This window comes from Panthera onca, chromosome A1, assembly GCF_046562875.1.
Source record: "Panthera onca isolate mPanOnc1 chromosome A1, mPanOnc1 haplotype 2, whole genome shotgun sequence".
NCBI lineage: Eukaryota > Metazoa > Chordata > Mammalia > Carnivora > Felidae > Panthera > Panthera onca.
This window is the reverse complement of record NC_138339.1, coordinates 134124846-134148739: the sequence shown is the minus strand read 5'-3', so window position 1 is coordinate 134148739 and position 23894 is coordinate 134124846. Positions and strand designations below refer to the sequence as shown.

At 43.5% G+C, this 23894-nt stretch overlaps 1 protein-coding gene and 1 long non-coding RNA gene across 2 annotated transcripts in view; one reads left to right on the top strand and one right to left on the bottom strand.

Moving 5' to 3' along the window:
* The window catches only part of LOC132682458 (uncharacterized), a 67576-nt gene extending 49802 nt beyond the window's left edge, over nt 1-17774 (bottom strand). Inside the window, exon 1 of the mRNA XM_078451380.2 lies at nt 15870-17774. Coding sequence (XP_078307506.2) covers nt 15870-15959 — 90 coding nt within the window. The 5' untranslated portion in view covers nt 15960-17774. The remainder of the gene's footprint in view (nt 1-15869) is intronic.
* The window catches only part of LOC132682459 (uncharacterized), a 37390-nt gene continuing 22563 nt past the window's right edge, over nt 9068-23894 (top strand). The window contains exons 1-2 of the long non-coding RNA XR_009611671.3: nt 9068-9319; nt 10153-10240. This is a non-coding gene — a long non-coding RNA (uncharacterized LOC132682459). The remainder of the gene's footprint in view (nt 9320-10152; nt 10241-23894) is intronic.

Here is a 23894-nt window from a genome sequence, read left to right as displayed (position 1 = left end):
CTTTATCTTCCACTTAGAGATTCCTATCCTTACCATAAGAAAGCCGGGGACACAGAAGAAACTTTCTTGCTTAAGTGGGCTTGAGCCCCTCCCTACGGGATGTGGTGGAGACCTCCTCCGAACAAAGGAAGGCGACGGGGTCCAATCAACTCCTATACACGTCCGAGTAGCACTGACCCCAGTCTGCACCTTGGAATATGTCCAATCAGACTATACGTCACCATATATGGGAGACAAAGAAGTAGAAATTGCATAAAAGGCTACACCCCGCTGTGCTCAGGGCTCAGTTTTTAAGGTACAACCCCTCCCCCCACCTTGACCCCATGCCAGCATGATGAATAAAGTAGCTTCCTGGGCAGAAAAGCCTCCGTGTCCCGTCCCTCTGTGGGAGAACCCTGCTACAGAAGGACAGCACCTTTTACTTACTCGCACCAACCATGCCTCAGCGACGTCACCTCGCGCCTCAACCTTGTCTGCGAAACGACTTAGCCCACGAAAAACCAGCGCGACCAGGTTCCCCATAAGCAGCGGGGTAATTGCTACCATCATCTGCACCTGTAAACGAGGCTTCCTGAGCACGTGGGCGATGCGTGGGCGGCGGCATTCAAGGTCCTGGGCCAGGCTTCCCGAGGCCCTTTGCACGAGTGAAAGTGTGGTTGGAGAAAAGATGTCGCTTTTCAGTCAGACAGTTATGGGCCGTGGGCTGCTTAAACTTTCTGTGCTTCACTTTCCTCATGATAAGATGACGCTACAAGAGTCCCTTTCTGATAGTCTGGAGAAGATCAGGGGAGAAACAACTCAACAGGTGCGAGCTGTTATTGTTAGAAGACCAAGGGAGAGCACCTGCCCAACCGAGGGTGTGACGCTCCTGGGGAGAAAGCTAACTTCCCTAAATGCGACTGAGAAGCCATTCTCGTTAAGAGTTAGATTTTCTTCCCCATAAAGTTTATTTGGATGAAATCATATTATCATGGGATAAAGTATGATGAAGCAACGAAGGAAGGAATTGACTACTATGGAGAAGAAGGAATGAGGTTTCTGGCAAAAAAGCAGATGGCGCCCTTCCCTTTGGAATAACTAATCTGTGAAGCCACATCAGATCCTGTCTGTTGAAAGCCCCCAGGCTGCCTGGGAAGGTGTGCAGGGGACGCAGGCCAAGTGATGACAGCGGGGGTGTCGAGGAGAAAGTGGGGTCCATATAAGGGACGCTGTGTATTAATATATCAAGATTCCACATAATCCTTTAAATAAACACAACCTGTTTCCATTTGAGTAACTGTCTTATTCCATAAATGTTTAATCTGAAGAAATAATAGATATTTCTCTGGAAAAGTACTGAGTAATCACACGCCTCTTCCTTGATTTCTCAGACCAGGTTCCCTTCCTGGGAACCGCACTCCTGCCCGGTGGAAGATGGGGCAGGAAGGTCTTCATATGTCAAGCCCGGGGTAGCGGAGTGGGACAAGTGGGTGAGGGCAAGAATAAGATGGGGAAGGTGAGAGAATGGCATTTAGAAGGGCAGAGAAGCTGCTTTTCTCAACACTGTTCAAGATACTCCCCATTCCCAGAGGCTAATCAAGTCCTAGAAGGGGGAGGGGGAGATAGAGGACCCGCCACCAATAAAACTTAGCGTATGAAGTACAGAATGAAAAGAAAGAACATCTGTTCGTGTGTGTGTGTGTGCGTGCATTTTTGTATGAAAAACAGAAAAAGTATTCTCTGCACATTAGTAGGTGGTGTAGCTTTTTAGATGCGGTTGGGCATATTAGTCATTCAGAGGACTCCGACATCTGTTGGTACATCATAAATTGCGTTACGTTTTGATTTCTACTAAAACTGAGTTCACTGGAAGCATGGCAGGTCAGACTGAGCCAAGGGAAGGAATCCTTATAGTTGTTGAATAACACATGGAAAACTCTCATCTCAAAGCAGGAGCTCAATAAATGTTAGTATATTTGTTTCCCTTTCTTTCCTAAAAAAGGATGAAAAAGAAAAGAGCGGGTAGGTGGGAGAAGAGGGAGAAGAAGGAGGAAGGAAGAAAGGAAGCTAAAGAGAGAAAGGAAGATAATTTTCCCCCAAAAGACTATGGCAGCTGAGATCTGGAGGAAGTTTGTGTGTTTAAGTATTGATGAAACATGTCAGGGAATTTTCCACAGTATGTCCTATTAGTAAAATCCCATAATGTAAGGAGTCTTTCTTTCTTTCTTTCTTTCTTTCTTTCTTTCTTTCTTTCTTTTTGTATTAGACTTCAGATTCAACTCACTATATAATTGCATATCTCAGAGATAGGACCACAAATCAGATTAGATGTTTCTTCCTCTGCTTGTTTCTTTTCTGAGCATTTGTTGTAAAGGAAAAGAGAATTTAGCAGCAGTTGTGTATTGTCCCTTTAAAAACTAATCTTTGATATCAGGCTGCAATCATCTTGTTGACCTTGGTTGGACCATATGATTCTCTTGAAGTCCAAAGGCTTGAATGGATCTCTTTGTGTGCTCAGCCCTCCTCCAGGCCAACCCTGCACGGGGTTTTGTTTTGGCATGCTGAAGAGAAAGCCATAGACAAGTAGGTTTTGATTTACAGATACACATAAGGAGATGTGATTTCCTTTCCAGGAAAAGGGCGTGATGGGTGAATGTGCTTTAATTTACACACACGGGGCTCTTTTAGAAGCCTGTATTGTAGTCAGGGCTTGCTTAGAGTGACTCTTTAAGCAGGAAGCATTGCTCCCAAATGCTTACGGGTAGACAGGAAACCTGGAAAACCCCCAAGACGAGGAGGTGGGAAGGGAAGACATGGACACAGAATTTTTGAGGCCGGGACTTAAACATCTCACTCTAAAGGGTTCAAACTTTCACATGCCTCCACATTTTATTTGGATCTGGTTTTCTTTGTTTTAGCTATTTCCTGTTTTTCAGCCATGGGTGGTCCTTTTGCCTGGAAACACTGACTCCTAGATTTTTCCTAACATGTGGTTTTCTGGGGGATAAGATTTCTATAATAAATGAGGCGGATTTGGTCTGATCAGCCAGGTGTCACTTTTCTGGCTGTGGACATGGTTCCTATTCATCGCCTAAGCAGAAGCCATAACCTAACCATCCTCAGAGCTCAACAACATTTATGGGGGCCCCAGGACAATGACTTTTTGGTTAAGTGAACTCTACTAAGTTTAGCAAAAACCTAAATAGGTAGTACCATTTATCTACCTATCTATCTATCTAGAGTGCGAGCAGGGGAGAGGGGAGATGAAGACAGAGAATCCTAAACAGACTATATGCTCAGCATGGAGCCTTATTGTAGGGCTTAATCCCACGACCCTGGGACCACGACCCTGGGACCACGACCCAAGATGAAATTAAGAGATGCTCAACCAACTGAATCCCCTAGGCACCCCAATAGTACCTTTCAAAAGCATGAAGACTCTTCTCAAACATTCTTGTGCACGGTTGAAAGCAGTGGTATTGGCTACATGTTGAGCCCCAAAGCCCAGGGAAACACCCGTGTTGCTCACAAGGGTTGTTAAAGAAAAGTATCCTTTGCAGCTTTTCTAACCCTATTCTACGCGTTTGTCCTTTGTTCCCTGACAGGCCAGAGAGACAAAGAACACCTCTGTCTTTTGTTTGGTTGGCGTCTCCTGAGTGGAGAATTTCTGCCCCCAATTTGGATCCTACACTCCATTAAGACTATTCCTGTGACCGGAAGGTGATAAAAGAAGCACATTTCAAATCGTAAAAACAAGCAGGTCCAGGAAGGATCTTGCCAGCAGGTTTAAACAAATGAAAAAGCCAGGCCTCCAGTTGCTTTGTCTGGATCTGGAACAGCTGAGGGAGGAGTATCAGCGAGGCTCTGGGCAGCTGTCTCAGGCACGGAGAGCCTGGCCACGCCACTGTGTGTGTCACAGGCTGGACATGGTGGGGGAGGGGGGTGCGGGGAAGGACACATGTCTAGGGCAGCTGCTTCTCCAGTGACACGGACGGCTCTTGCTTCCTTTTGTCTCATGTCATTTCCCCCTACCTCCTCCCTTTTTGACACTACTTCTCCCCCTTTTCCTTTTTTTTTACTTGGCATTTTTGTGCCCTCATCTCAAAGCTCTAAGCTCCTCTCGCCTTCCATGCACCTAGTAAATACTTTTAAGTCCCCACTCTTCAGTGTTTCTCCTACACATCATGGCTAAGATAACAAAGGCTATCAGGTACTGAGGGCTTATCACAGGCTTTTGATCTCCCTTAGTGTTCCAGCAAACTTTGAGGTGGTATACTAATCAAGATAGGCTAACTGCTGCAGTATGTAGTCCCAGAATTGCAGCCAGGGTGTTTCTTGCTCTCGTGCAGCGTCTGGAGCTATGCTCGTGACTGCACAGCTCTCGTGAGTGCCGTCCTTGAAGCAGTGAGCAGAGGGTTGCAATGCACCTCCACTATCCTGAAGTCTTTTGCATAGAAGGGAGGGAGTAAGTGAGAGATCATAGGGGGGCTTTAGGGGCCAGGTCTCTGAGTGGGATTCCATCACTTCCTCTGCATTGTATTGGCCACAATCTGACATATCGTCCCCTCTCCCCGCAGCTATAGGAGAACTGTGAAGTACAGGATGAGGATTAAACTCTGTGGTGGGTGTGGCATGGCCCCTACGAGTAGGTGATGTCATTTCCTCTGGGTAAGGGAATTGAGGCTCGAAGATTCAGAGTCATCAGCTAATACATGGTAAAACCCAGATTCCAACCACATCAGTAGGACTTCAGTACTACCTTCTCAACCTTGCATTCTGCTTTCTTGGCCTTCCGATAAAAAGTTATTCTCTCTTTTATCCCAACGCTTTACCTTTTACAATTTTGTACTCCCCTCCATATCACACTGTGTTGCGCCTGTTGTAGCAGTCTGTGAAAGTCCCAGGGAGAGGGAGTGCTGTTTTTCATATCTGCACCATCAGCAGAGAGCATAATGCCTGAGACACGGTGGGGCTCAGTGTCAGAGTTTGACAAATAAAGGATAGCTGTGGTTTGTGTGCTGGCTCATGGAAAAGGCTCTGAGGTACTTCACAGTGATGGGATTATTCACTGTACAACTTTCCTAGGTTAAAGTCAGGGAGTCTGGATTATTGCAATAATCACCCCCATGTAGCTATTTTCAACCCAGCTGTAAGAAGACTCATCATTTGAAAACATAAGTCAGAATGTGTATCTCTTCTCCCCAAATCTCTCCAATGACACACCTGCACCCAGATCTTGGGTTTTTCATTCCATGCCCCCAGTTAGAGGATCCAGGGTTGCTAAGAGCAGTGGGTAATTCTAGGGCTGGTATAGAGAAAATACAAGATGAGGCCGGAGTATCAAGAATTTTTTTTTTTTAATTTTATTGATTTATTTTGAGACAGAGAGAGAGCACAAGCAGGATGGGGGTGGTTGGCAGAGAGAGAATCCTAAGCAGCCTCATGCTGTCAGCATGGAGCCTGACTCAGGGCTTGATCTCACAAACTATGCGACTGTGACCTGAGCCGAAATCAAGAGTCAGGCACTTGCCTGGTTGAGTCACCACATCACCCCTCCAAGGAATCTTGTAGTACCAAGAAAATACAACTATATCTTGTAGTACCAAAACATAAGAATATGCTTAAAACAAAAAAGGAAATGGAAGCATGTCAAATGGACACAGGAACTAATCTGAAAGAGTTCTCAATGTCCAAAGCCAGAAAAGTTGGAGAAACAAGAAAATAATGACAGTATTGGATTATAATCCAAAGAACAAAATTATTATACACGAGTGTATCCTGATATCAGTAACTGACTAAATAGGGGAGAAGGGTTAAATCTTCCATACAGAAGAATTCCAAATAGTAAACGTAGTAGGGATGAAGGAAATAGAAAATGAGCAGAACACTACTTGTTATAGTCAAGATCCACTGATAGATGCTAATATTAGCAGGTAAAGCTTTAAGGAGAAGCAGGATACATCCATAGCCTCAACGTATCTGCTGCGAAATACTCATTAATTACTGTGGCAGTTTTATCATGTATTCACAAATTCTTTGATAACCCTTTACTACAGGAGCTGGAACTTAATTCCCTTGAGTGTGGGTTGAACGTAGGATTCACTTCCATTGAACAGCGTACGGAAAGGAGAAAAGAGTAACTTCACAGTGGAGAATCCTGGCAGACACGTCTTTAATCAAGTGATCAGAGTTAACACCACCAGTACTTAACCATGGCGATATCGTGTGCCCCGTGATATATGAAAAGAAGGGCACTCACCTCTGTGGGAATCTTCTCCCAAACCTGTAATCGGTAACCTGTTTAGTTAATCGCTTTGTACCAACTTTAAATTACTTAGTTTTGATAAACGCCAGGGTAATATAAGATGTTAATATGATCGGAAGCTGGGTAAAAAGTATATGGGGTCTTTCTGGATGATAATTGTAATTCTTCTGGAAATCGAAAAGTATTTAAAAATAAAATTTTTCTAAAAATACTGAAGATGAGGTGCCTGGGTGGCTCAGTCGGTTAAGCATCCAACTCTTGATTTCGGCTAAGGTCACGATGTTGGTCATGGGATCGAGCTCTGTGTTGGGCTCTGCACTGAGCATGGAACCTGCCTGAGAGTCTCTCTCTCTCCCCCACTCTGTCCTTTACCTGCTCACATGTGTGTTCTCTCTCTCTAAAATAATAAATAAATAAATAAATAAATAAATAAATAAATACTGAAGAAAAAACCCCCACCTCTCCATTTTATGCTAAACCAAATCCAAAGTCATTTTCATTAGCCTGCAAAGTGCGATGTGATGCCCCCCATTCCCACACTCTGTCCATCTTCTTCTCTCATTCCCTCTGTACCTCAGACAGTTTCAGCTACCCTCTCCTTCTTCTGATCCTGGACACTCTCAGCCTGCCCTCACTTGATGCTAATTGTCCCCTTTGCAGGAAGGCTTTCCCCAAAGATACCTTCCTGGATACTTCCCTTATCTCTCAGAGATTTTTACTCATGAGAGTGAAATCATGAGACCTTTTGGATCAACCTGTATAAAAGAATACACCTGTCTAGCATACCCGATTCCTGCTCCTTTATTGCTTTTCTCTATTGTTTTTATCATCATCTATCATTAAGTATATTTTATTTGTTTTTTCCTTGTCTATCCCCCTGTGGTAAGCAGAATAACGGCCCCAAAGATGTCTGCGTTCTAATCCCTGACACCTATGAATATGATAGGCTCCATGACAAAGGGGAATTAAGACTGCAGGTAGAAATAAAATGGCTAATCATCTGACCTTGAGATGGGGAGATTATCCTGGATTAGCTGGGTGGAAGGGGGAGGCAGAAAATAAATTGGAGCAACTTGATATGACTCAGTCCCTGTTTGCTGGTTTTGGAGGTGAAAAGGAGCCATGAGCCAAGGACCACGGGCAGCTTCTGGAAGCCAGAAAAGATGAGGAAACTCTTTCCTATGGCCTCCAGAAGGCCTAGCTGACATCTTGAGTTTAGTCCAGTGAGGCTCACATCAGAATTCTGCTTACAGAACTGTAAGATATGAAATTTGTGTTGTTTTAGGCTACGAAGTTTACTGTAATTTGTTACAGCAGCACAGAAAACTGACTCATCATATGAACAAAATCACTGACTCATCCCTAATGTCCAGGTGGGACCTTGGGTCTCATGAGTGCTGTAGTGGCCGGTGTGGAACTGATGTACAAGGTGAAGACTGGGTCATTCTCAGCCCTCTGGAGATTGGTCTGCAAGTCAGTGAGGTTCCATGAGCACAGGGAATGTCTGAGGGTGTGAATGAGCGAGGGTGGGTGATGTCTGGTGTGGAGTTTCTGCCATATACTCAGAGACCTCATAGGGAAGGTGCCTACCTGTGGCATAAATGCCATCAGTGAGTCCTTGACCATTTCTTGTGTTCAAGATGCAGAATCTCTAGTGGACTCGGAAAACACTTCCGGACCCCTCTGCCTGAGTACCACCTTGTCTGCTTTAGACAAGACAGAAATGGTAGCCACAGCATCAGGGAACTTTATGTTTAGGGCTGACTGAGGCATTAAAGAAAGCTTACAAGCAAAAGTTGATTTATGAAGGCATTGCAAAAGCCTCTCCTGATTTTATCCAGAGTCCTTTTCAACTAGAGTCAGACCTCTGAGGGGTTGTAGATTGATGGGTGACTTTGCTTGTTTTTATTATGTAAAATAACAGAAGAGCCAGAAGCAATAAAACCAAAATACAAGAGAGCTTTATAAATAAACTAGAAATAACAGATACTTGAAGGATAATGTCCTCAAGCACTTTAGAAATGGCGAAAGTGCTTAGAAATGTTTAAATGAATGACTCTGAATTCATCTGGGGATGGGGGTTTCATCATTAAATTTCTTTTCTGAGTCCGTCAGCAAAAGTTTTAACTAGAGATAAAACGCAAATTGAACTCCAAGAGCATCCACCATAAATTGTTCATTGGTGTACTTCATTGAGCTATAAGCATGCTGTCTCAGTAGAAGATTTTGGTTTCCACATGACAGGAAAACGTTCCTCAGTGTGGCTTAAACAATAATGGGAATTTATGGGTTTATATAACCAAGACTCCCGAGGTAGGTCAGGCTTCGACAGAGTTGATCCAAAAGTTTACAACATGGCCGGGACTGTGCATCCGTTCCCTGCAGTTATTTCCAACATTTGTTGGTCTTTCCCTTGGACTGGCTTCTCTCACTTCTACTGGTTTCCAGAGTGGTCAGATGCCTTACTCACATTTGGTAGACGGAGACACCCCAGAACTCCTATTCAAATCCCATGGCTGGGAAATTCAAGGTTTATAACAGAGCAGAGGTCACAAAACAAGACCAATGGGTGAAATCCAGCCAGCTTTCTGATTTTGTAAATAACATTTTCCTGGAAGATAGCCATGCCCATTCAGTTACGTATGGCTGATGGCTGCTTTCACACTATAATAGCAGAGTTGACCGGTTGCCACACAGACCTTTCATCTTGCGGAACCTAAAATATTTATTGTCTGGCTATTGACAGAAGGTTGCTGACCCCCAGAGCAGAGTAATAGAAAAGAACTCCTTGAGGTCACAATTAGCCCAGAAACTGTTCTCTTCTCCTTAAGAACAGGTACTTGTTTCTTGCTATTACTCTCTTTTTCCCACTCAAGAACAGAAAGAAAATTTTTCTCTGGCAAGTACAGCGAGTAGTTTTCAAAAATCATGAGCTAGGCTTCCTGATGTCTTAGGATTTGCATGGGTCCTCGCAATACCTAATAGTAACAGCAAGAAGCTATGGTCGGAGAAACATAATTCTTGAGGATTAACACTGATTCACACCAACAGCATGCACTAGAGGTCAGATTCTGGGTAAGCCCTTTACATGTCTTAACTCCCCACAAAATCTCATGACGTGTATTCTGTAATTGTTGCCACATTATACGTGAGGCACTGAGAGTTGAAGCAATGCCCCCGGTTTATACAGCCGGGGCAATGATCACTGAAAGCCAGGCCGTGGGACTCCAGAGTCCACACTGTCAGTCAGCACATGGGGCTGCCTCTCTGAACTGCAATTCCAACTGAACAAATGCAGAAAGAGGCTAAGAACTATTCGCACTCTGGGATGTGGCTCAGCCCTAAACATGTGACATGCGCAGAACAGGAGCAAAGGGCCTTCCCGTGACCAGAAGAGGAACAGAGCACGGAGGAAGTGAGGAACAGAAAATAAACATTTCCCTTAGAGGCCCCTCGCTGAAGGTTCAAGCAAGATCCTGCCGAGGAGGCTTTGGAAGGGAATGTGTGAACCACATCAGCATCAGCCAGAATGAGTGCCATGGAACACGCACCCCAGAACTCACGCCATAGGAAAATGGGCCTCTAGTCATCTTGGTTGCAGAAATACCCGCATACGTACACTAACCCGCTCAGGGAGATCTCCAGTGCCAATGTTATGAAACTTTAAGAAAGTCTACAGGAAAGATATCTGCTCATTTGACCCAGTATTTACTGAATGTATTTGACTGCTGTGTATTCTTTGCAGGTATGTCTGATGTCTGTAAATATCCCAAAGAACAAATTTTTGATCCATTTTGTTGTACAATTTAAATGTGTCATTTACATGCTTAGCAATACGATTGGTTCTATAGCCTGTAATGTGAAACTATTGCCTCTTAAGGTAACTTTCTTGGTTATTTTTTATGAAGGTAGTAAAAGAGCCCTTCTAAGTCAATTAAAATATGAATCTGAAGTAAATGGATCTCAGGGGATCAGATGGACTGACGACTGAACTCGGTGAGCTTCCTGGCCAGAAGGTGCAGTCTAAAGCCCGCTCGTGGGAGGGCCTGCATCATTCTCTCATTGTCACGGTGGCATTGTAAGTAGGATTGTAGTGATATACTATAATATACCAAAGAGTTAAATTGTGCAGAACAACTAAGTAGAGAATCAGAGACAGAAAAAAAACCCTGCAGATAGTACAAGTGATAAATTCAAAGAAATTTGAAGATGGAAGCTATCGACATGGCATGGATTAAGGCTGACAGGAGAGGGTGCATGGGAGGATGGGACACCTGATCTGGACCTTAAAGGGTCTAGTGGATGTGGGCAGTGGGGAGATGATGGGAGTGGGGGTCTCACTCCAGCAGGAGCAGAGGTAGCCCGGATGTACCTAGGGCTGGGGCTGGAACATGGAGGGTGTCAGCTGTAGCTGGTGGGATATGAGAGGTGAAGTAGCTGGTGTATGGAAGACCTTAAAAATCTTGCAGAGCCATGTGGCTTAAATTCGGCTGTTAACACTGTATATTTCTGAAGACGGCCCGTGTGTGTCATCTGACGTTGATCTTTCAGGCTAAAGCATAAAAATGGATTGGCAGGGAGGAAGCTAAGGGAGGAAGTAGAATTTCCTTATTACAGAGAAGAGCCAATTAAGGATGATTGATTTGAGTTCCATCCTTCTAAGAGGACTAACTTCCAAATTACCAAAGTCAGAGTCATTGATGTTATTCTTTGGAAATGTCCACAGACATGGATTCTATAAGCAACTATAATTGACTGACTGTTGAATCACTATTACAATTAAGAAGATGATTTGCTTGCTTTTTAAAAAAAAAATAACATGTGTGCCTATCAAAGGACTATAACCATGTATATTATTTGTTTATCACAGTACATTTGGAAAATAGAGAAAAATCCACGGAAGAAAATAAATCAAGCGCAGTCAGAAATGGTTGTGTATTTTGGGACTATTTCCTGGAAACAACATGGTGGGGCCTGAGTGAGGTGATGTAGGTTCCAGCAGACATGGCAGGGCTCAGCCATCACTGAAAGGATGCAGTGAGGGGAGAGGAGCAGGAGTGGACATGTGGGGGAAGTCATGTGGGTGCTCATCTGTCTTGTTCATAAGCACATGTGAGTTAGGGTCAAAGGCTCTTGCCAGGTTTGGGCCATTTCCATGACATTTCATTCTCAAGGGCAGGTCAACTGCCATCATCTCATTAATGTGACCCTTTCTCATGCCACCCAAATTGTGTCCATCAACCCCTGCTCTAAGGTCTAGCCCAAGTCAATAGCATGTATAAAAGAGACACTTCCACTTTCCACAAGTCTGGAAACATAATGTCTATAGTGAAGGTGTCTGAAGGAGGGTTGCATCACGTAACGCAAGACTGAAATGCCTGGAAACCTCTTTACCTGGTCCACTCTGTGAGGCCCCACCCTGCCCAGGAGTAGCTCCTCCAAAGCTCTCCCAACAGTCTACAAATCTCGGGACATGCTGGCTTTCTCTCCAGTGCTCTAGATACTTACGCTTGCTTCCTCCTCTCCCTGATGTCTCTGGAAGTTTTCCTTTTCAGAGAACTTGTGTCTTTCTTTCTTTCTTTCTTTCTTTCTTTCTTTCTTTCTTTCTGCCTTTCTGTCTTTCTTTGTCTTTTTATCCTTCCTTCCCTTCCCTTCCCTCCCCTCCCCTCCCCTCCCCTCCCCTCCCCTCCCCTTCCCTTCCCTTCCCTCTTTGAATTTACGTGAATATGAAGTGTCTCTAAGCACTTTTCTTCACTTTACCTATTGCCCTTAGAGTTCAAAGCTGAGCAGTTCACAGATTCTTCCTTAGAAAGTTGAGGAGGTCATCAGGGAAATACAAATCAAAACCAAACTGAGATACCACCTCACGCCAGTCAGAGTGGCTAAAATGAATAAATCAGGAGACTATAGATGCTGGAGAGGATGTGGAGAAACGGGAACCCTCTTGCACTGTTGGTGGGAATGCAAACTGGTGCAGCTGCTCTGGAAAACAGTGTGGAGGTTCCTCAAAAAATTAAAAATAGATCTACCCTATGACCCAGCAGTAGCACTGCTAGGAATTTACCCAATGGATACAGGAGTGCTGATGCATAGGGGCACTTGTACCCCAATGTTTATAGCAGCACTCTCAACAATAGCCAAATTATGGAAAGAGCCTAAATGTCCATCAACTGACAAATGGATAAAGAAGATGTGGTTTATATATACAACGGAATACTACTTGGCACTAAGAAAGAATGAAATCTGGCCATTTGTAGCAATGTGGATGGAACTAGAGAGTGTTATGCTAAGTGAAATAAGTCAGGCAGAGAAAGACAGATACCATATGTTTTCACTCCTGTGTGGATCCTGAGAAACTCAACAGAAGACCAGCGGGGAGGAGAAGGGGGAAGAGAAAAGTTACAGAGAGGGAAGGAGGCAAAACATAAGAGACTCTTAAATACTGAGAATAAACTGAGGGTTGATGGGGGGTGGGGAAGAGGGGAAAGTGCATGATGGACATTAAGGAGGGCACCTGTTGGGGTGAGCACTGGATGTTGTATGGAAACGAATTTGACAATAAATTTCATATTAAAAAAAGAAAAGAAAAGAAAAGAAAGCTGAGGAGGGCAAAAGGTAGTGAATAACTATGTTTCCATAGTCTTGTACCTGTCACAGAAACAGGTGGAGGTGGTCCATATTATTAATAGGCTGGAACTCTTTAATCCAGATTATCTAAAGATTAACTCCAGGCAAAGAAGATCTCTGGAAAGTAGAAAGCTGATTACTGCTAGTAAATAAGCTGACTCTAAACTCTGCTCGATGCCTGAAAAAACCTCTGACTTCAAAGTAGTTGGTTCCTTTGTTGATGTTTTGTGCCACTTAGAAGCACAGGCTTGGATACACTGATTTATAAGATGAAAAGACTCACACCAGGTCTGGGGCAACTTACTTTTCATATGGTTGTAGTTTTCTGTAAAACTTTTCAGAAACTCCTGGGTGTTATTTGAGGGCTGAAATGATTACTTCTCAGCCTTAATATTCCTTCAGTCACTATTCTCATCACACCCAAAGGAGGACCATATCAGGTGCACGGTCCAGGTCCCTGTATTAGTGTTATGACAGTTAAAGATGGCTGGGTATGGTCTCACTTTTGAAAAAGTCTGTGAGTCTCTCTTGCATTGGAAGGGAAAAATTTTTTTTTAAGTTTATTCACTTTTGAGAGAGAGAGACAGAGTGTGAGCAGGGGAGGGGAAGAGAGAGAGAGAGAGAGGCAGAAACAGAATCTGAAGCAGACTCCAGGCTCTGACCTGTTAGCACAGAACCCAATGCGGGGCTTGAACTCACAAACCGCGAGATCATGACTTAGCCCAAGTCGGATGCTTAACCAACTGAGTGACCCAGGCGCCCCTATGTTGGTAGGAAAATCTTTATCTCCTATTATTTCTTAGGTGTATGGATCTTCTCTCATTTATGCCTCTCTTTGTCCCTCTGTCTGTCCTGCAGTTGTATATACTCCTAGCTGCATGTACTGATGTCTTCTCTATTGTGGAGCTTTGCCCAGCCGCATCTTTGTGGTTTCTTTGAGAATCTTTTGAGCACAGAATACAACCCTCCCCTTCTGCCATACAAGATGAAGTCTTGTATGACCCAAAGATGGGTCTGTGCTGTCCCAGTGGAGCCTCCAACCACAGAATAAAAGATGAGGTGCCAAATATGTTAGATCCCATTTGTTAAGGAGATGGCAAACGCTCTGTGAAATAGACCAAGAATTCAGACATTTTCTTTGCAGGCAGTTCAAAGTGCTGTTGTATTTCTCTTCTCCCTTCCTCACTCATCCCAAGTTCTGCTATGGAAAAGGGGAGGGCTTTACCCCATAAGCCAAGCGAAGGGAGCTTCGAGGGGGCACGCAAATATTGGTCTTTGTGTCTCGCACAGCCCGTCCCCAGGCTTGACTCTCTGGCTAGGTCAGCCTGGATGTGGCAGAGGAACTGGAGGGTGTGCCTCCTGGAGAGGGAAGGAGCTGGAAGGGCAGAAGTGATGGTTTCCCTGGATCAGTTCTGGGCCTCACATGAGAGAGCCAGCCTGCCCACAAGGATAGTCCGGATGAGTAAAAGGACCCTAAGGAGGTATAGACCTCTGAAGCCCAGAGGTCAACGGGGTGATAGGTGGCCAGGAAAAAGGCACCATGGCCAAAGGCTCCAGCTAGATTTTCCTAGGAACCTGTTGACATACCCACCAGAAAGAAGCCAACCTCAGATATGACCCCTACCTAAAGGGCACTGACACCAATTTATATCTGTACCTTCTCTCTCTCCTCTACCCTTGGGCCTAATCACGGAGCAATTAGAAACAGAAATGGCGGGGGAGAGATGGGAGGACAAGAGAGAAGAGGCCCAACATTTGCCCCTCTCCTTCCTCATGGCAGAATTCCAGGGTAGAACAGACCCGGATGGAGGGATAAGGAGAGGCTTTAACTCTGAATGAGTATGGAGTTTTGTTATTCTACTAGAACAGACTGACCTCTATAATTTTCAGCTGGACTGGACTTAATAATGTGTGAAGGTAACCAGAGAACTTTTATTATGTAGGCATTATTGGAAACCAGAGACATCCCTAAAATTTTATTTCAGGATCGGGAGACAGCAGGTGAGGGAGTTTAATCGGCAGAGAAAAATAAAAGGAAATTGGTTTCTAGATCAGTTAACAAGCTCGTTCCATGACCTGAACACACATTGAGATTGTGTGGCTTTGGGGTTCCAAGGAAAAGGTCAACTGCCAATGACCGGTGATGGTATTTGACTAAATTGCATTCTCTCTGAGACAGGGTCTGTAAATTGCTTAGCAGAGTGGTGCAGCAGAATCTCTATAAACAATAGTATTAGTATGCTAGTTATCTTTAATGGTTATTACAGGGCATCTGCTTTAAGACATCTCCAACTAGACTCTCAACCAGCAGCTGAAGAAGCAGAGAAATCAGGCCTCCAAAGAGATATCTCTGCAACCATCCATCCCCAGGGTAAGGAGGGGTGGGGACTCTACCAGCTGGGGCTTCCCTGGGAAAGTGGTTCAAGTGATGAGTTAGACTCCAGGGAGGTACCATACAGAAGGATTGGGCTATCTTGATTTGGAATCTCTAGTTCATAGTCAGTGGTGGCTCAAATTATTAACCTGTCTGAACTTCAGTTTTCTCATGCTTAAAAATCCCAAAATAATGAGTACCTACTCTAGGGGGATTAATACCTACTTAACTGGGTTGTTGTGGTACATTGTGGATATTCCATTTATTTGCTTCTTTCTCCTTCACTTAGCTGTGTGTCTCTTTTAATTCTTAATACCCAGCATTCTTGAACTTTCCTGCTCTGTGCCCTGTTTGCTCTACTTATTTGGGAAAGTAGTCTAGTAAACTAATCTCTAATGGTAGAAAGGAGTGGCAACTGCTTAGACTGGAGATTACCTTTTAACAGAAGTATGTGGAAGATGAAAAGTAGAGAAGAAATCTCAGATCCTGAACTTTCCCACTGGTGTCACCCTGATGGCACAGGGTTAGGGTTGGAAGGACCACATTAAGTACCCCCATGAGGCTGGTGCTCCACTGATGGCAAAACCACCTTTTTCCCAATGTGGGAATTTAGCTCTTACTTACAGTTGATGACAGCTGCCTCTTCTGTAAGCCTCTGAGCCTGGCACTGAGCTGGGAGCCTTGCGTCGGGATCTTCCTGCATCTTTGCAACATCCAGAGGGGAGGTAGGGTTGCCTCAGAGAGGTACCTATTCAAACCTGAAACCAGACAGACTTCAAAGTAGTCCTTCAACCCTGTCACAACCCCATGAGAAGACGGTACTGGAGTGATTTAAGAAATACACGTATGGGTGGGGAAAGCAAAAAGGCGAAAGCTTTGCAAAGAGGAGCAGAGGGGGCTGGGGAAAAAGACGAAAAGTCCCAAACTTAAAATGCTTGAGATTGTCCTTGAACTCATTATCTTCCTTCCTTGTGAGCTAATACCCATTTCTGTTGGATCAGCACACAAGCTACTTTCCACAAATCTGCCAGGTACTCGACCAGTGACAAGAGGTCAAAGCGTAATGCATGCGCACACCCTTTAATCTGGAGCTGGCATTTTGTGAAGTTTGAGGAGACTTAACTTTAATTAATTGACTCCTTAGGAATAGAGCTGACAGTTTTCCCCTCATGGAGTTAAGAAAGTTGACATTTTTTCCTCAAAGAACTCTACAGTGCTCTAAATCCCTGGGCCTGTGGAGAAGGCTATTATAAAATAGACATCTTCTCTTTTAGAGGGTCTCTCTCTTCACACAGCAAACACGGTGTTACTCATCTGTGTGGGAAAGTGTAGGTCCTAAAGGAAAATCAAAAGGATATTTGGTGATGAAGCAAGGGCAAAATGAAAATATCATAACCGAGGGGTGGCCCCGGAACATTCCGCCTCCTCGTCATCAGGAAGCTTTTAGGTGGCTTCTCCCTGTGTCCAAGGGAGAAGCACTGAAGTAAGACAGGGCAAAAGCTAATGAGCTCTTGGGGATGAGGAACCAGCAACAGAGGCCTCCAGAGCTGGCGTTGATGGAGCGTAGCTCCCTCAGTGGGCACAGCACCAGCTTTGATGTGGCTTTGCTGGGAACCACCAGTGGCTTTGTCATATGCTAGGACCTGGCCAGGTGGGAGGCAGTGTGGCACGCTGGTGTTGCAGGCATTGATGTTGCTGACTGACGACGGGTTGCAGTTGGAACTAGGGCTTTGGATCAGCCACAACAAGAGAAAGTTTCGTGGTGAACAGCCAGAAAGAGCTGTGATTGTTGAGAGAAGCAAAACCTGAATATTCAAAGAAGTGTTTCACCAAACATGTGTAGGAACCCCTGAGAATTCCCACAGGTGTCATGCTACATTTTGAGGGGAGAGGTACTCGAGTTCCCACAGACCTAGTGGAGCTGAATCAGAGAACTGTGTAATAATGTTATTTTAAGACTCCTGCTACTTACTCTTGGTTGATGCGTTATGGGGAATCAAGTCTGTATGTATTGGGATAGTGGGTCTATATTGTTGATGGCAGGCCATGAATCCTGGTAGGTCAGGAAGTTGGTGGGCCCTGGAGTAGGAGGATGGAGAGATCTAATGTGCCTGTTGACCTTCCCTTGGCTTTACGGAGGCTGGACTGTCGTCAGTGCCACCGATTCGGTAGATCCTGGCCTATCACCATGCGTGTAGTAAAGCAGAACTGGGCACTCATTTTCCAAGGAGTGTTTCCTAATTAAGCCATAGTAGTAAGTGCCGTTTGGGTGGAGGATGCAATCCTGGGAAGAACATGTACTGGAAGTTGGACACCTCTGCCCCAGCTGCTTTACCATCTTGAGTGACCTTGGGATAGTGACAGAGTTTGTGTGTGGGGTGGGGAACTGTGTCTCTATAAAGCTATAGGTCTGAGAGCAATCTCAGCGAAATAAGACACGAATGCTGCTCTTCCATGAATGAGGAGAAACTCCTATCAGGTCAGCATTGGCAGATGTGCTATGATTTCTCCAGCAGACAAAGACTGCATTGGCACAGTGGCAATAAAATCACTACAGCTAAAGAGAGCCAACTACTTGACTGATTGCTGTAGATGAATGTTTGTATTCCCCCAAAATTCATATCTTGAAATCCTAACTGCCAATGTGATAATAGTTGGAGGTGGGGGCCTTTGAGCGGAGATTCATTCCCTTATAATAGAGACCTCTGAAAGCTCCCTTGATATATCCACCATGTAAGGACACAGCAAGAAGACAGCCTTCTATGAACCAGGAAGAGAGCCCTCACCAGACACCAAATCTACCAGGGCCTTGAGCTTGGAATTCTCAGCCTATGAGAAACAAGTGTACCTATGTATGTATGTGTGTATGTATGTATGTATTTGAGAGAGAACGAGAGAGAGGGAGAGAGAGAAAGCACATGCAAGCAGGGGCACAGGGAGAGAGAAAGAGAATCTCAGGCAGACTCCATGCTCAGCACAGACACCGATGCGGGGCTCAATCCCATGACCCTGGGCCAAAATCAAGAGTCAGACAGTCAATCAACTGAGTCACCCATCCACCTAAATAAGTGTTTATGTTTTAAGCCATACAGTCTATGGTATTTTTCTTACAACAGCTTGATCAGACTAAGACTCTGAACAAGGAGGGTGTTCTATTTTCTCTCCTGGAAGAGTTGGTCATCAAAACTGGCCCATTGGACTCATCAAATGCTTCTGAATCTTGGGACTTCTTTGGGAAAGAAAGACCACAGGAGTGGAAGAAATACTTTCCCCCACAGGTGGATTGGGGGGTTAGGGAAACTTAATTTGAATATTAAAAAGAATGGCACCTTATTTTGGTTCCCTAGTTAGTAATGTAGGACAGACAATTCCGTATTACACTGTGCAGATTGTTGGGAAGCCAAAAAATTGGTGTTCCCATTCAATGGCCACTTGTTTTTAGTGGTGATATAATGGCTTCAAGAAAACTTCGAAAAACTAGAGAAATCAGTAGTCCCTGCTGGAAGCCAGGCTCATGTAAAGCTATGGAAGAACCTGCAAACACAGGATAGACAAGTAAGAAAATAAGCCCGAAGCTTGTCTTCATGAATTAGTTATAAATGCCTGAAGTGGAAACTAGAACCTGGTTTGAAAAATAAGTAAGTCCTGTGGTTTGAATCATTGAGCTGTCTCCATACCATCAGATTCTAGCAATGATCTCTGAATTCCATCTTTCTCTTCACAGTCTTTGTGAAATGATGAATCATTTCTGGAAAAAGACACCTGGATAAAATAAGAGATGAAACAACAAATAAGAACATGAAATATTTGCTTTCAGGAAAAATGGAACAAATCTCATAAGCACCTTCAAATCTCATAAGCTTTTCTGTAAAAAGTCTTCTTTCTTCAACAGTCATAGCAGAATTCTATCTAAATTCTGCTGTGTATCAAAGACCACGACTTAGGAATGGGTGTGGTCTTGTTTCAAGTGTTTCATTGCTAATGGCTTCATTTTTAACATTCTACAGACACATCATAGAGTGAAAGCTTCCCAAACCAGAATAGGTTTTGGGCAAGCAAATTAGATCATGCCCAGCAAGGATCAGTGTGAGTACAAGATGCCTTAAAGACTGGCAGGGAAACTATTGTAGAGTACAGGTAAGAGTCAGTTGATTAGAAATTTTGTTCATGTCATTGTGAGAATCAGTGAATCTTTAATTATTATTGCTGTCTACTGAGAAAACCAGGGAATTACAGTACCTTAGAGCCTGACTTCACCTTCCTTTTCCATGGTAATTAACCCTTGACTAAGTCCGGTCTTGGTTCAGGTTATCTGGAGACTGTCCTTGAAATGGAGATTCGTGTGTAGTAGTTTATTGAGGCAGACGTTCAGGCATAATACCTGTAAGGTAGTGAGGGAAGCAAGACTGAGCCAGGGAAGAAGTTGGATGGATACAGTTGCAACCAAAATCTTAACCTACCCACCAAGGAACTCTGGAGCTGTGACGACCCTTCTGTGTGGCCAGAATTAATGCAAGGAGGCCAGAGCTTCATATCCTGAGCCAACCAGTATTGGATGTGGGCTGTCCTTTGGCTGAGGACAATTCCTGGAAGAGGACACAGCTATGAGCCCTCAGCAGACAATATTCCTCTCACCTTGGGGAATGAGTTCTTTGGTTCTAAATGGGATGCAGAGAAATGGAGGCAGAATCTCATCACTATGCTATATAGATCTATTGCAAGGCCCCTTATTGAACAGGTCTCTTAAGAAAGGGAGAAGATAATCTTCTTTCTGTTATCTAAAACTGTGTAACCTATTATCCCAAAACATAGTAGCTTAACACAACACAAATAATTTATTATTGCTCCTGGTTTCTATGGGTCAGGAATTCATAAATGGCTTGACTGGCAGAGGTGGGAGGGAGTAGGCTCCGCCTCAGGTTTCTTGTGTGAGTGTGGTCAGAGAGTGGGGGTTGGCCAGGCACCACTCTCTTTGCATGCAGAATCGGAGCCCCACCGTGAGGGCTCTTTGGCCAAATTTGGCCTTCCTCACAGCATGGCTTCCCGGTACTTCTAACTGACATAGAGGCTTGGGGTTCCAGGAATGATTCTTCCAAGAGGGACTGGAAGAGAGTGCGTTGTATTTTCTGACCTAGCCCCTGAGGTCATGTGGCATAACGTCTTCCACATTTGATTGGTGAGAGGCCCACCCAGTTTCAAGTGAAAGAGACATAGATTCCCACCTCTGGATAGGAAGCGATAAGATCCGTAAGATCAGGTAAGGAGGGGACATTTTTGTGAATAATATAAAAGCTATAAAGCTTATATTTTCTGACAGTAATAAATTCAATGCAAAAGGGTTTTACGATAGTGGTATAACTCAAATCCTTTTTTTTTTTTTTTTAACTACTCAATGTGTTAAGTTCAGCCTAGAGTATTCTGTCAGTTGTAAGAAACTAGACATTGGCAGATATCAAATCCAGCATAATCATCTTCCATCAAGCACTGTATATAGGAGTATAGGAGACATCGGCTAAACCAGGTTATTCCTGTGTCACAAAAGCCAGCTGAGTGAATTCTACATCAGTTTTTATCCATTATCACCCTGTATTTTTACGTATCACAATGCACAGACTCCAGTCAATCTTCATTTTTTGCGGTTATGTTAGGAATTCATGAGATCAGTACCCATGTTTTCAATACTTTGAACCTGTACTAGGACCACAGAAATACTTTGACTCCCCCTTGTCTTACTTGGTTGAAGAAACATGGTCACCACCATGGGAACTGGGACCTCATATTTAGATTCCAAAGTGACATAAACTTTGAAATCAGACAAATTATGTTAGCTCTGACCAGGACAGACTCTTGGATTCCGATCAATGGTAATAGGTTTGTCTTTCTGAAATTTCTTTGATATTTCCCAGGAGGAACACAGAAGTACCTCTGAGTGATGCACACAAAAACCAGTCATTGTGCCTCAGAAGGGCAGCTCTGTGGGGATGGCATTCGGACACTTTCAACATCTCTGTCATTGTCTCTGATCTCTTTCAATGCTGTTCTGAGTGACCAGGATTACCAAAGGGGTGAAACAATTGAGGCAGGCACACAATCAGCATTTGTCTCCGGGGAACAAAAAGATTTGTTTTAGATTAGGAATCCACCAAATCATGCTTTTCCAAAAACTTGTGAACTGTCTTACTATAACATCTATTGTTTTAGATAGGAAAGGCTTTTTAGCATACAATATGTTGCCGACAAGTGTACAATGTACAATTTAGATGATAATAAACAAGGCTCCAAATCCTTTTATGGTGCAGAGCATTTTTTTAGGCAGCATTTGGCAGTATAATCGATGTTGTTTTCACAAGTTAAAGTAAAAAGCATTTGATGCAAAACCGCTGTTGCAGAATGACATTGTATTTTAGTGCTTTCTCCAAAAATGAACATCGTTAAAAATAACTTTTAAAAGAAATGATTAAAACCCCAAAGATGTAAACTTACCTTAAAGTAGTTAAATGATGGATATCTGTATATTTTAATCTACATCCCGAATGTGGAGATAATGAAATGAAAAGCAAAGAATGTTCGTGGTTGGACAAATAATTACATATTTTATTTTCTAAAGAGAGGCTTTTTCAAGTCTTTATCTCTTTGAGGCTGGAGTGACTGGTTGGAAGATGGGCTTGCATATTTATTTGAAAACCTTCAGGGCTGTTCTCCGTTCAGCTTCCATTTGGCCCCAAGTCAGGGGCTCTCTGACTAGAGTTGCTGCATTGTTACTCAAAATGCTTACAAACACAACAAAGGGTAAGGCTTGGGAACCTTTTAAATTGCTGAATATCATCAGCAGGGCAAGTAAAATGTTTTGGGTGCTTCCCACAATACCTTTAAAGCTCCCTGAGGGGAAGGGGGACGTGGAAAGAGATTACAGGGTGGGAAAGAAAGAGGAGACAAATGGTTCCCTGCTAGACAGGGCTAGTTGTCGCCATCTGGGGAGTGACTTAAGAACTCTTTACTGTGAGTTTGTGTGTGCATGCCTGCGTGCCTGCGTGTGTGTGTGTGTGTGTGCGCGCGTGCTGAAGGTATAGATTTAAGCTTGGTCATTATTGCTCAGGAGATCACTATGAAGAAGATTGGTATGACACATACATACATTTTTATTTTTACTTTTTTAAGTTTATTTATTAGAGAGGGAGGAGGGGCAGAAAGAGAGAGGGGGAGAGAGAATTCCAAGGAGGCTACAAGCTATCAACACAGACCCCAATATGGGGCTTGAACTCACAAACTGTAAGATCATGACATGACCAGAAATGAAATTGAGAGTTGGATGCTTAACTCACCGAGCCATCCAGCCGCCCCCATTTTTATTTTTAATATTAAAAAAAAAAAAAGGCCTCAATGAGCTTGGGTAATAAGGCTGGGGCCATAGATGCCAGCTCAGGGAACCCAGATCTGTCTTCTTAGATTCACCATGGTCAGGGAGGCACCTCTTCCCTATTAACAATGATCAGGGTAAGGGTTTCCCCTTTTTCTTTCTTTACCGGTGAACTCCTAAGGGATTCTGAGGAAATGACCTTGAATGGTCTCTCAAAAGAAGATGGCAGGTGGTTCTGTTCTCTGTTTTTCAACCTCTGTCCTTTGCTCTCCTCAGACACTCTGAAATTTGTCACTTTTGTCATTTTCATTTTCAGAAAGTGACAGTTCCCTGGAGATTTTTCACTCCACATCATCTCCTGACCTTTCTCTGAGAGGTTGTTTCTCATTTTGCTGCCAGCTTGCTGCATGGCCCTTTTTTATTTGCAAGTTTTTAGGGTGAATACTTTCTTGTGTGAACTTTCTGTACCTCAGGCTGTATTTTACACTGGGGCCAACTGTCCCTGGTAAAAAAATAAAATAAAATAAAGAGAGAGAAACTTACAACACGGATAGGATGAAACACTGACCTAGGTTTTCCTGCAAACTCTTGAATTCTACCATTTGGACTTTCATATCTCAAATCTTAGGCAAATTTGACTTTTCATGATTTCTCTTTATGTTTTGAAAGCACTTTCATGGAAACCGAAGAGATAGCTGCTTCAAACTAAAGAGTCTGACATTCTCTTAATGTCCTTTTCTCCTTAAACTTGTGTGTGTGTGTGTGTGTGTGTGTGTGTGTGAGATACGAAAGCCTAACATTAATAGATGATCAAAACCATGTGCATTTATATTTTACCCAACCTAGTTTGAAGCATCACTAATATAAGTGAGCAAGATACTAAGGAAGAGTCCTTCATTTAGGGATAAATTCTAACATAAGAAGGGAGAAAAAGAGTTTGGAGAGTATATGTTCCTGACAGCACAAAATTGTTCTCGAAGTTTTAATGATGGAGAAAATATTTGACAGGTTTTGATTTAAAATGGCGAAATCACCTTACTTGTGGAAATGTGGTTGATTTGTATTTCAGCTGAATTACCTGATTCATTCCAAAGTAAACAGCAAAATATGTATTAAGTATGGGGAAAAAAACCCCCTAGCAATATAATGTATGTATAAGGAAGAAAAGCTCAATGAGTCCCTTCCTTCTTGTTTTAGAAACTTCTATGCAGACCAAGGTAAGCAAAGATAAGTCGGAGGAATTCTGAAAATTAGGACACTATTCAAGGAAGCCTGACTTACATATAAAACTT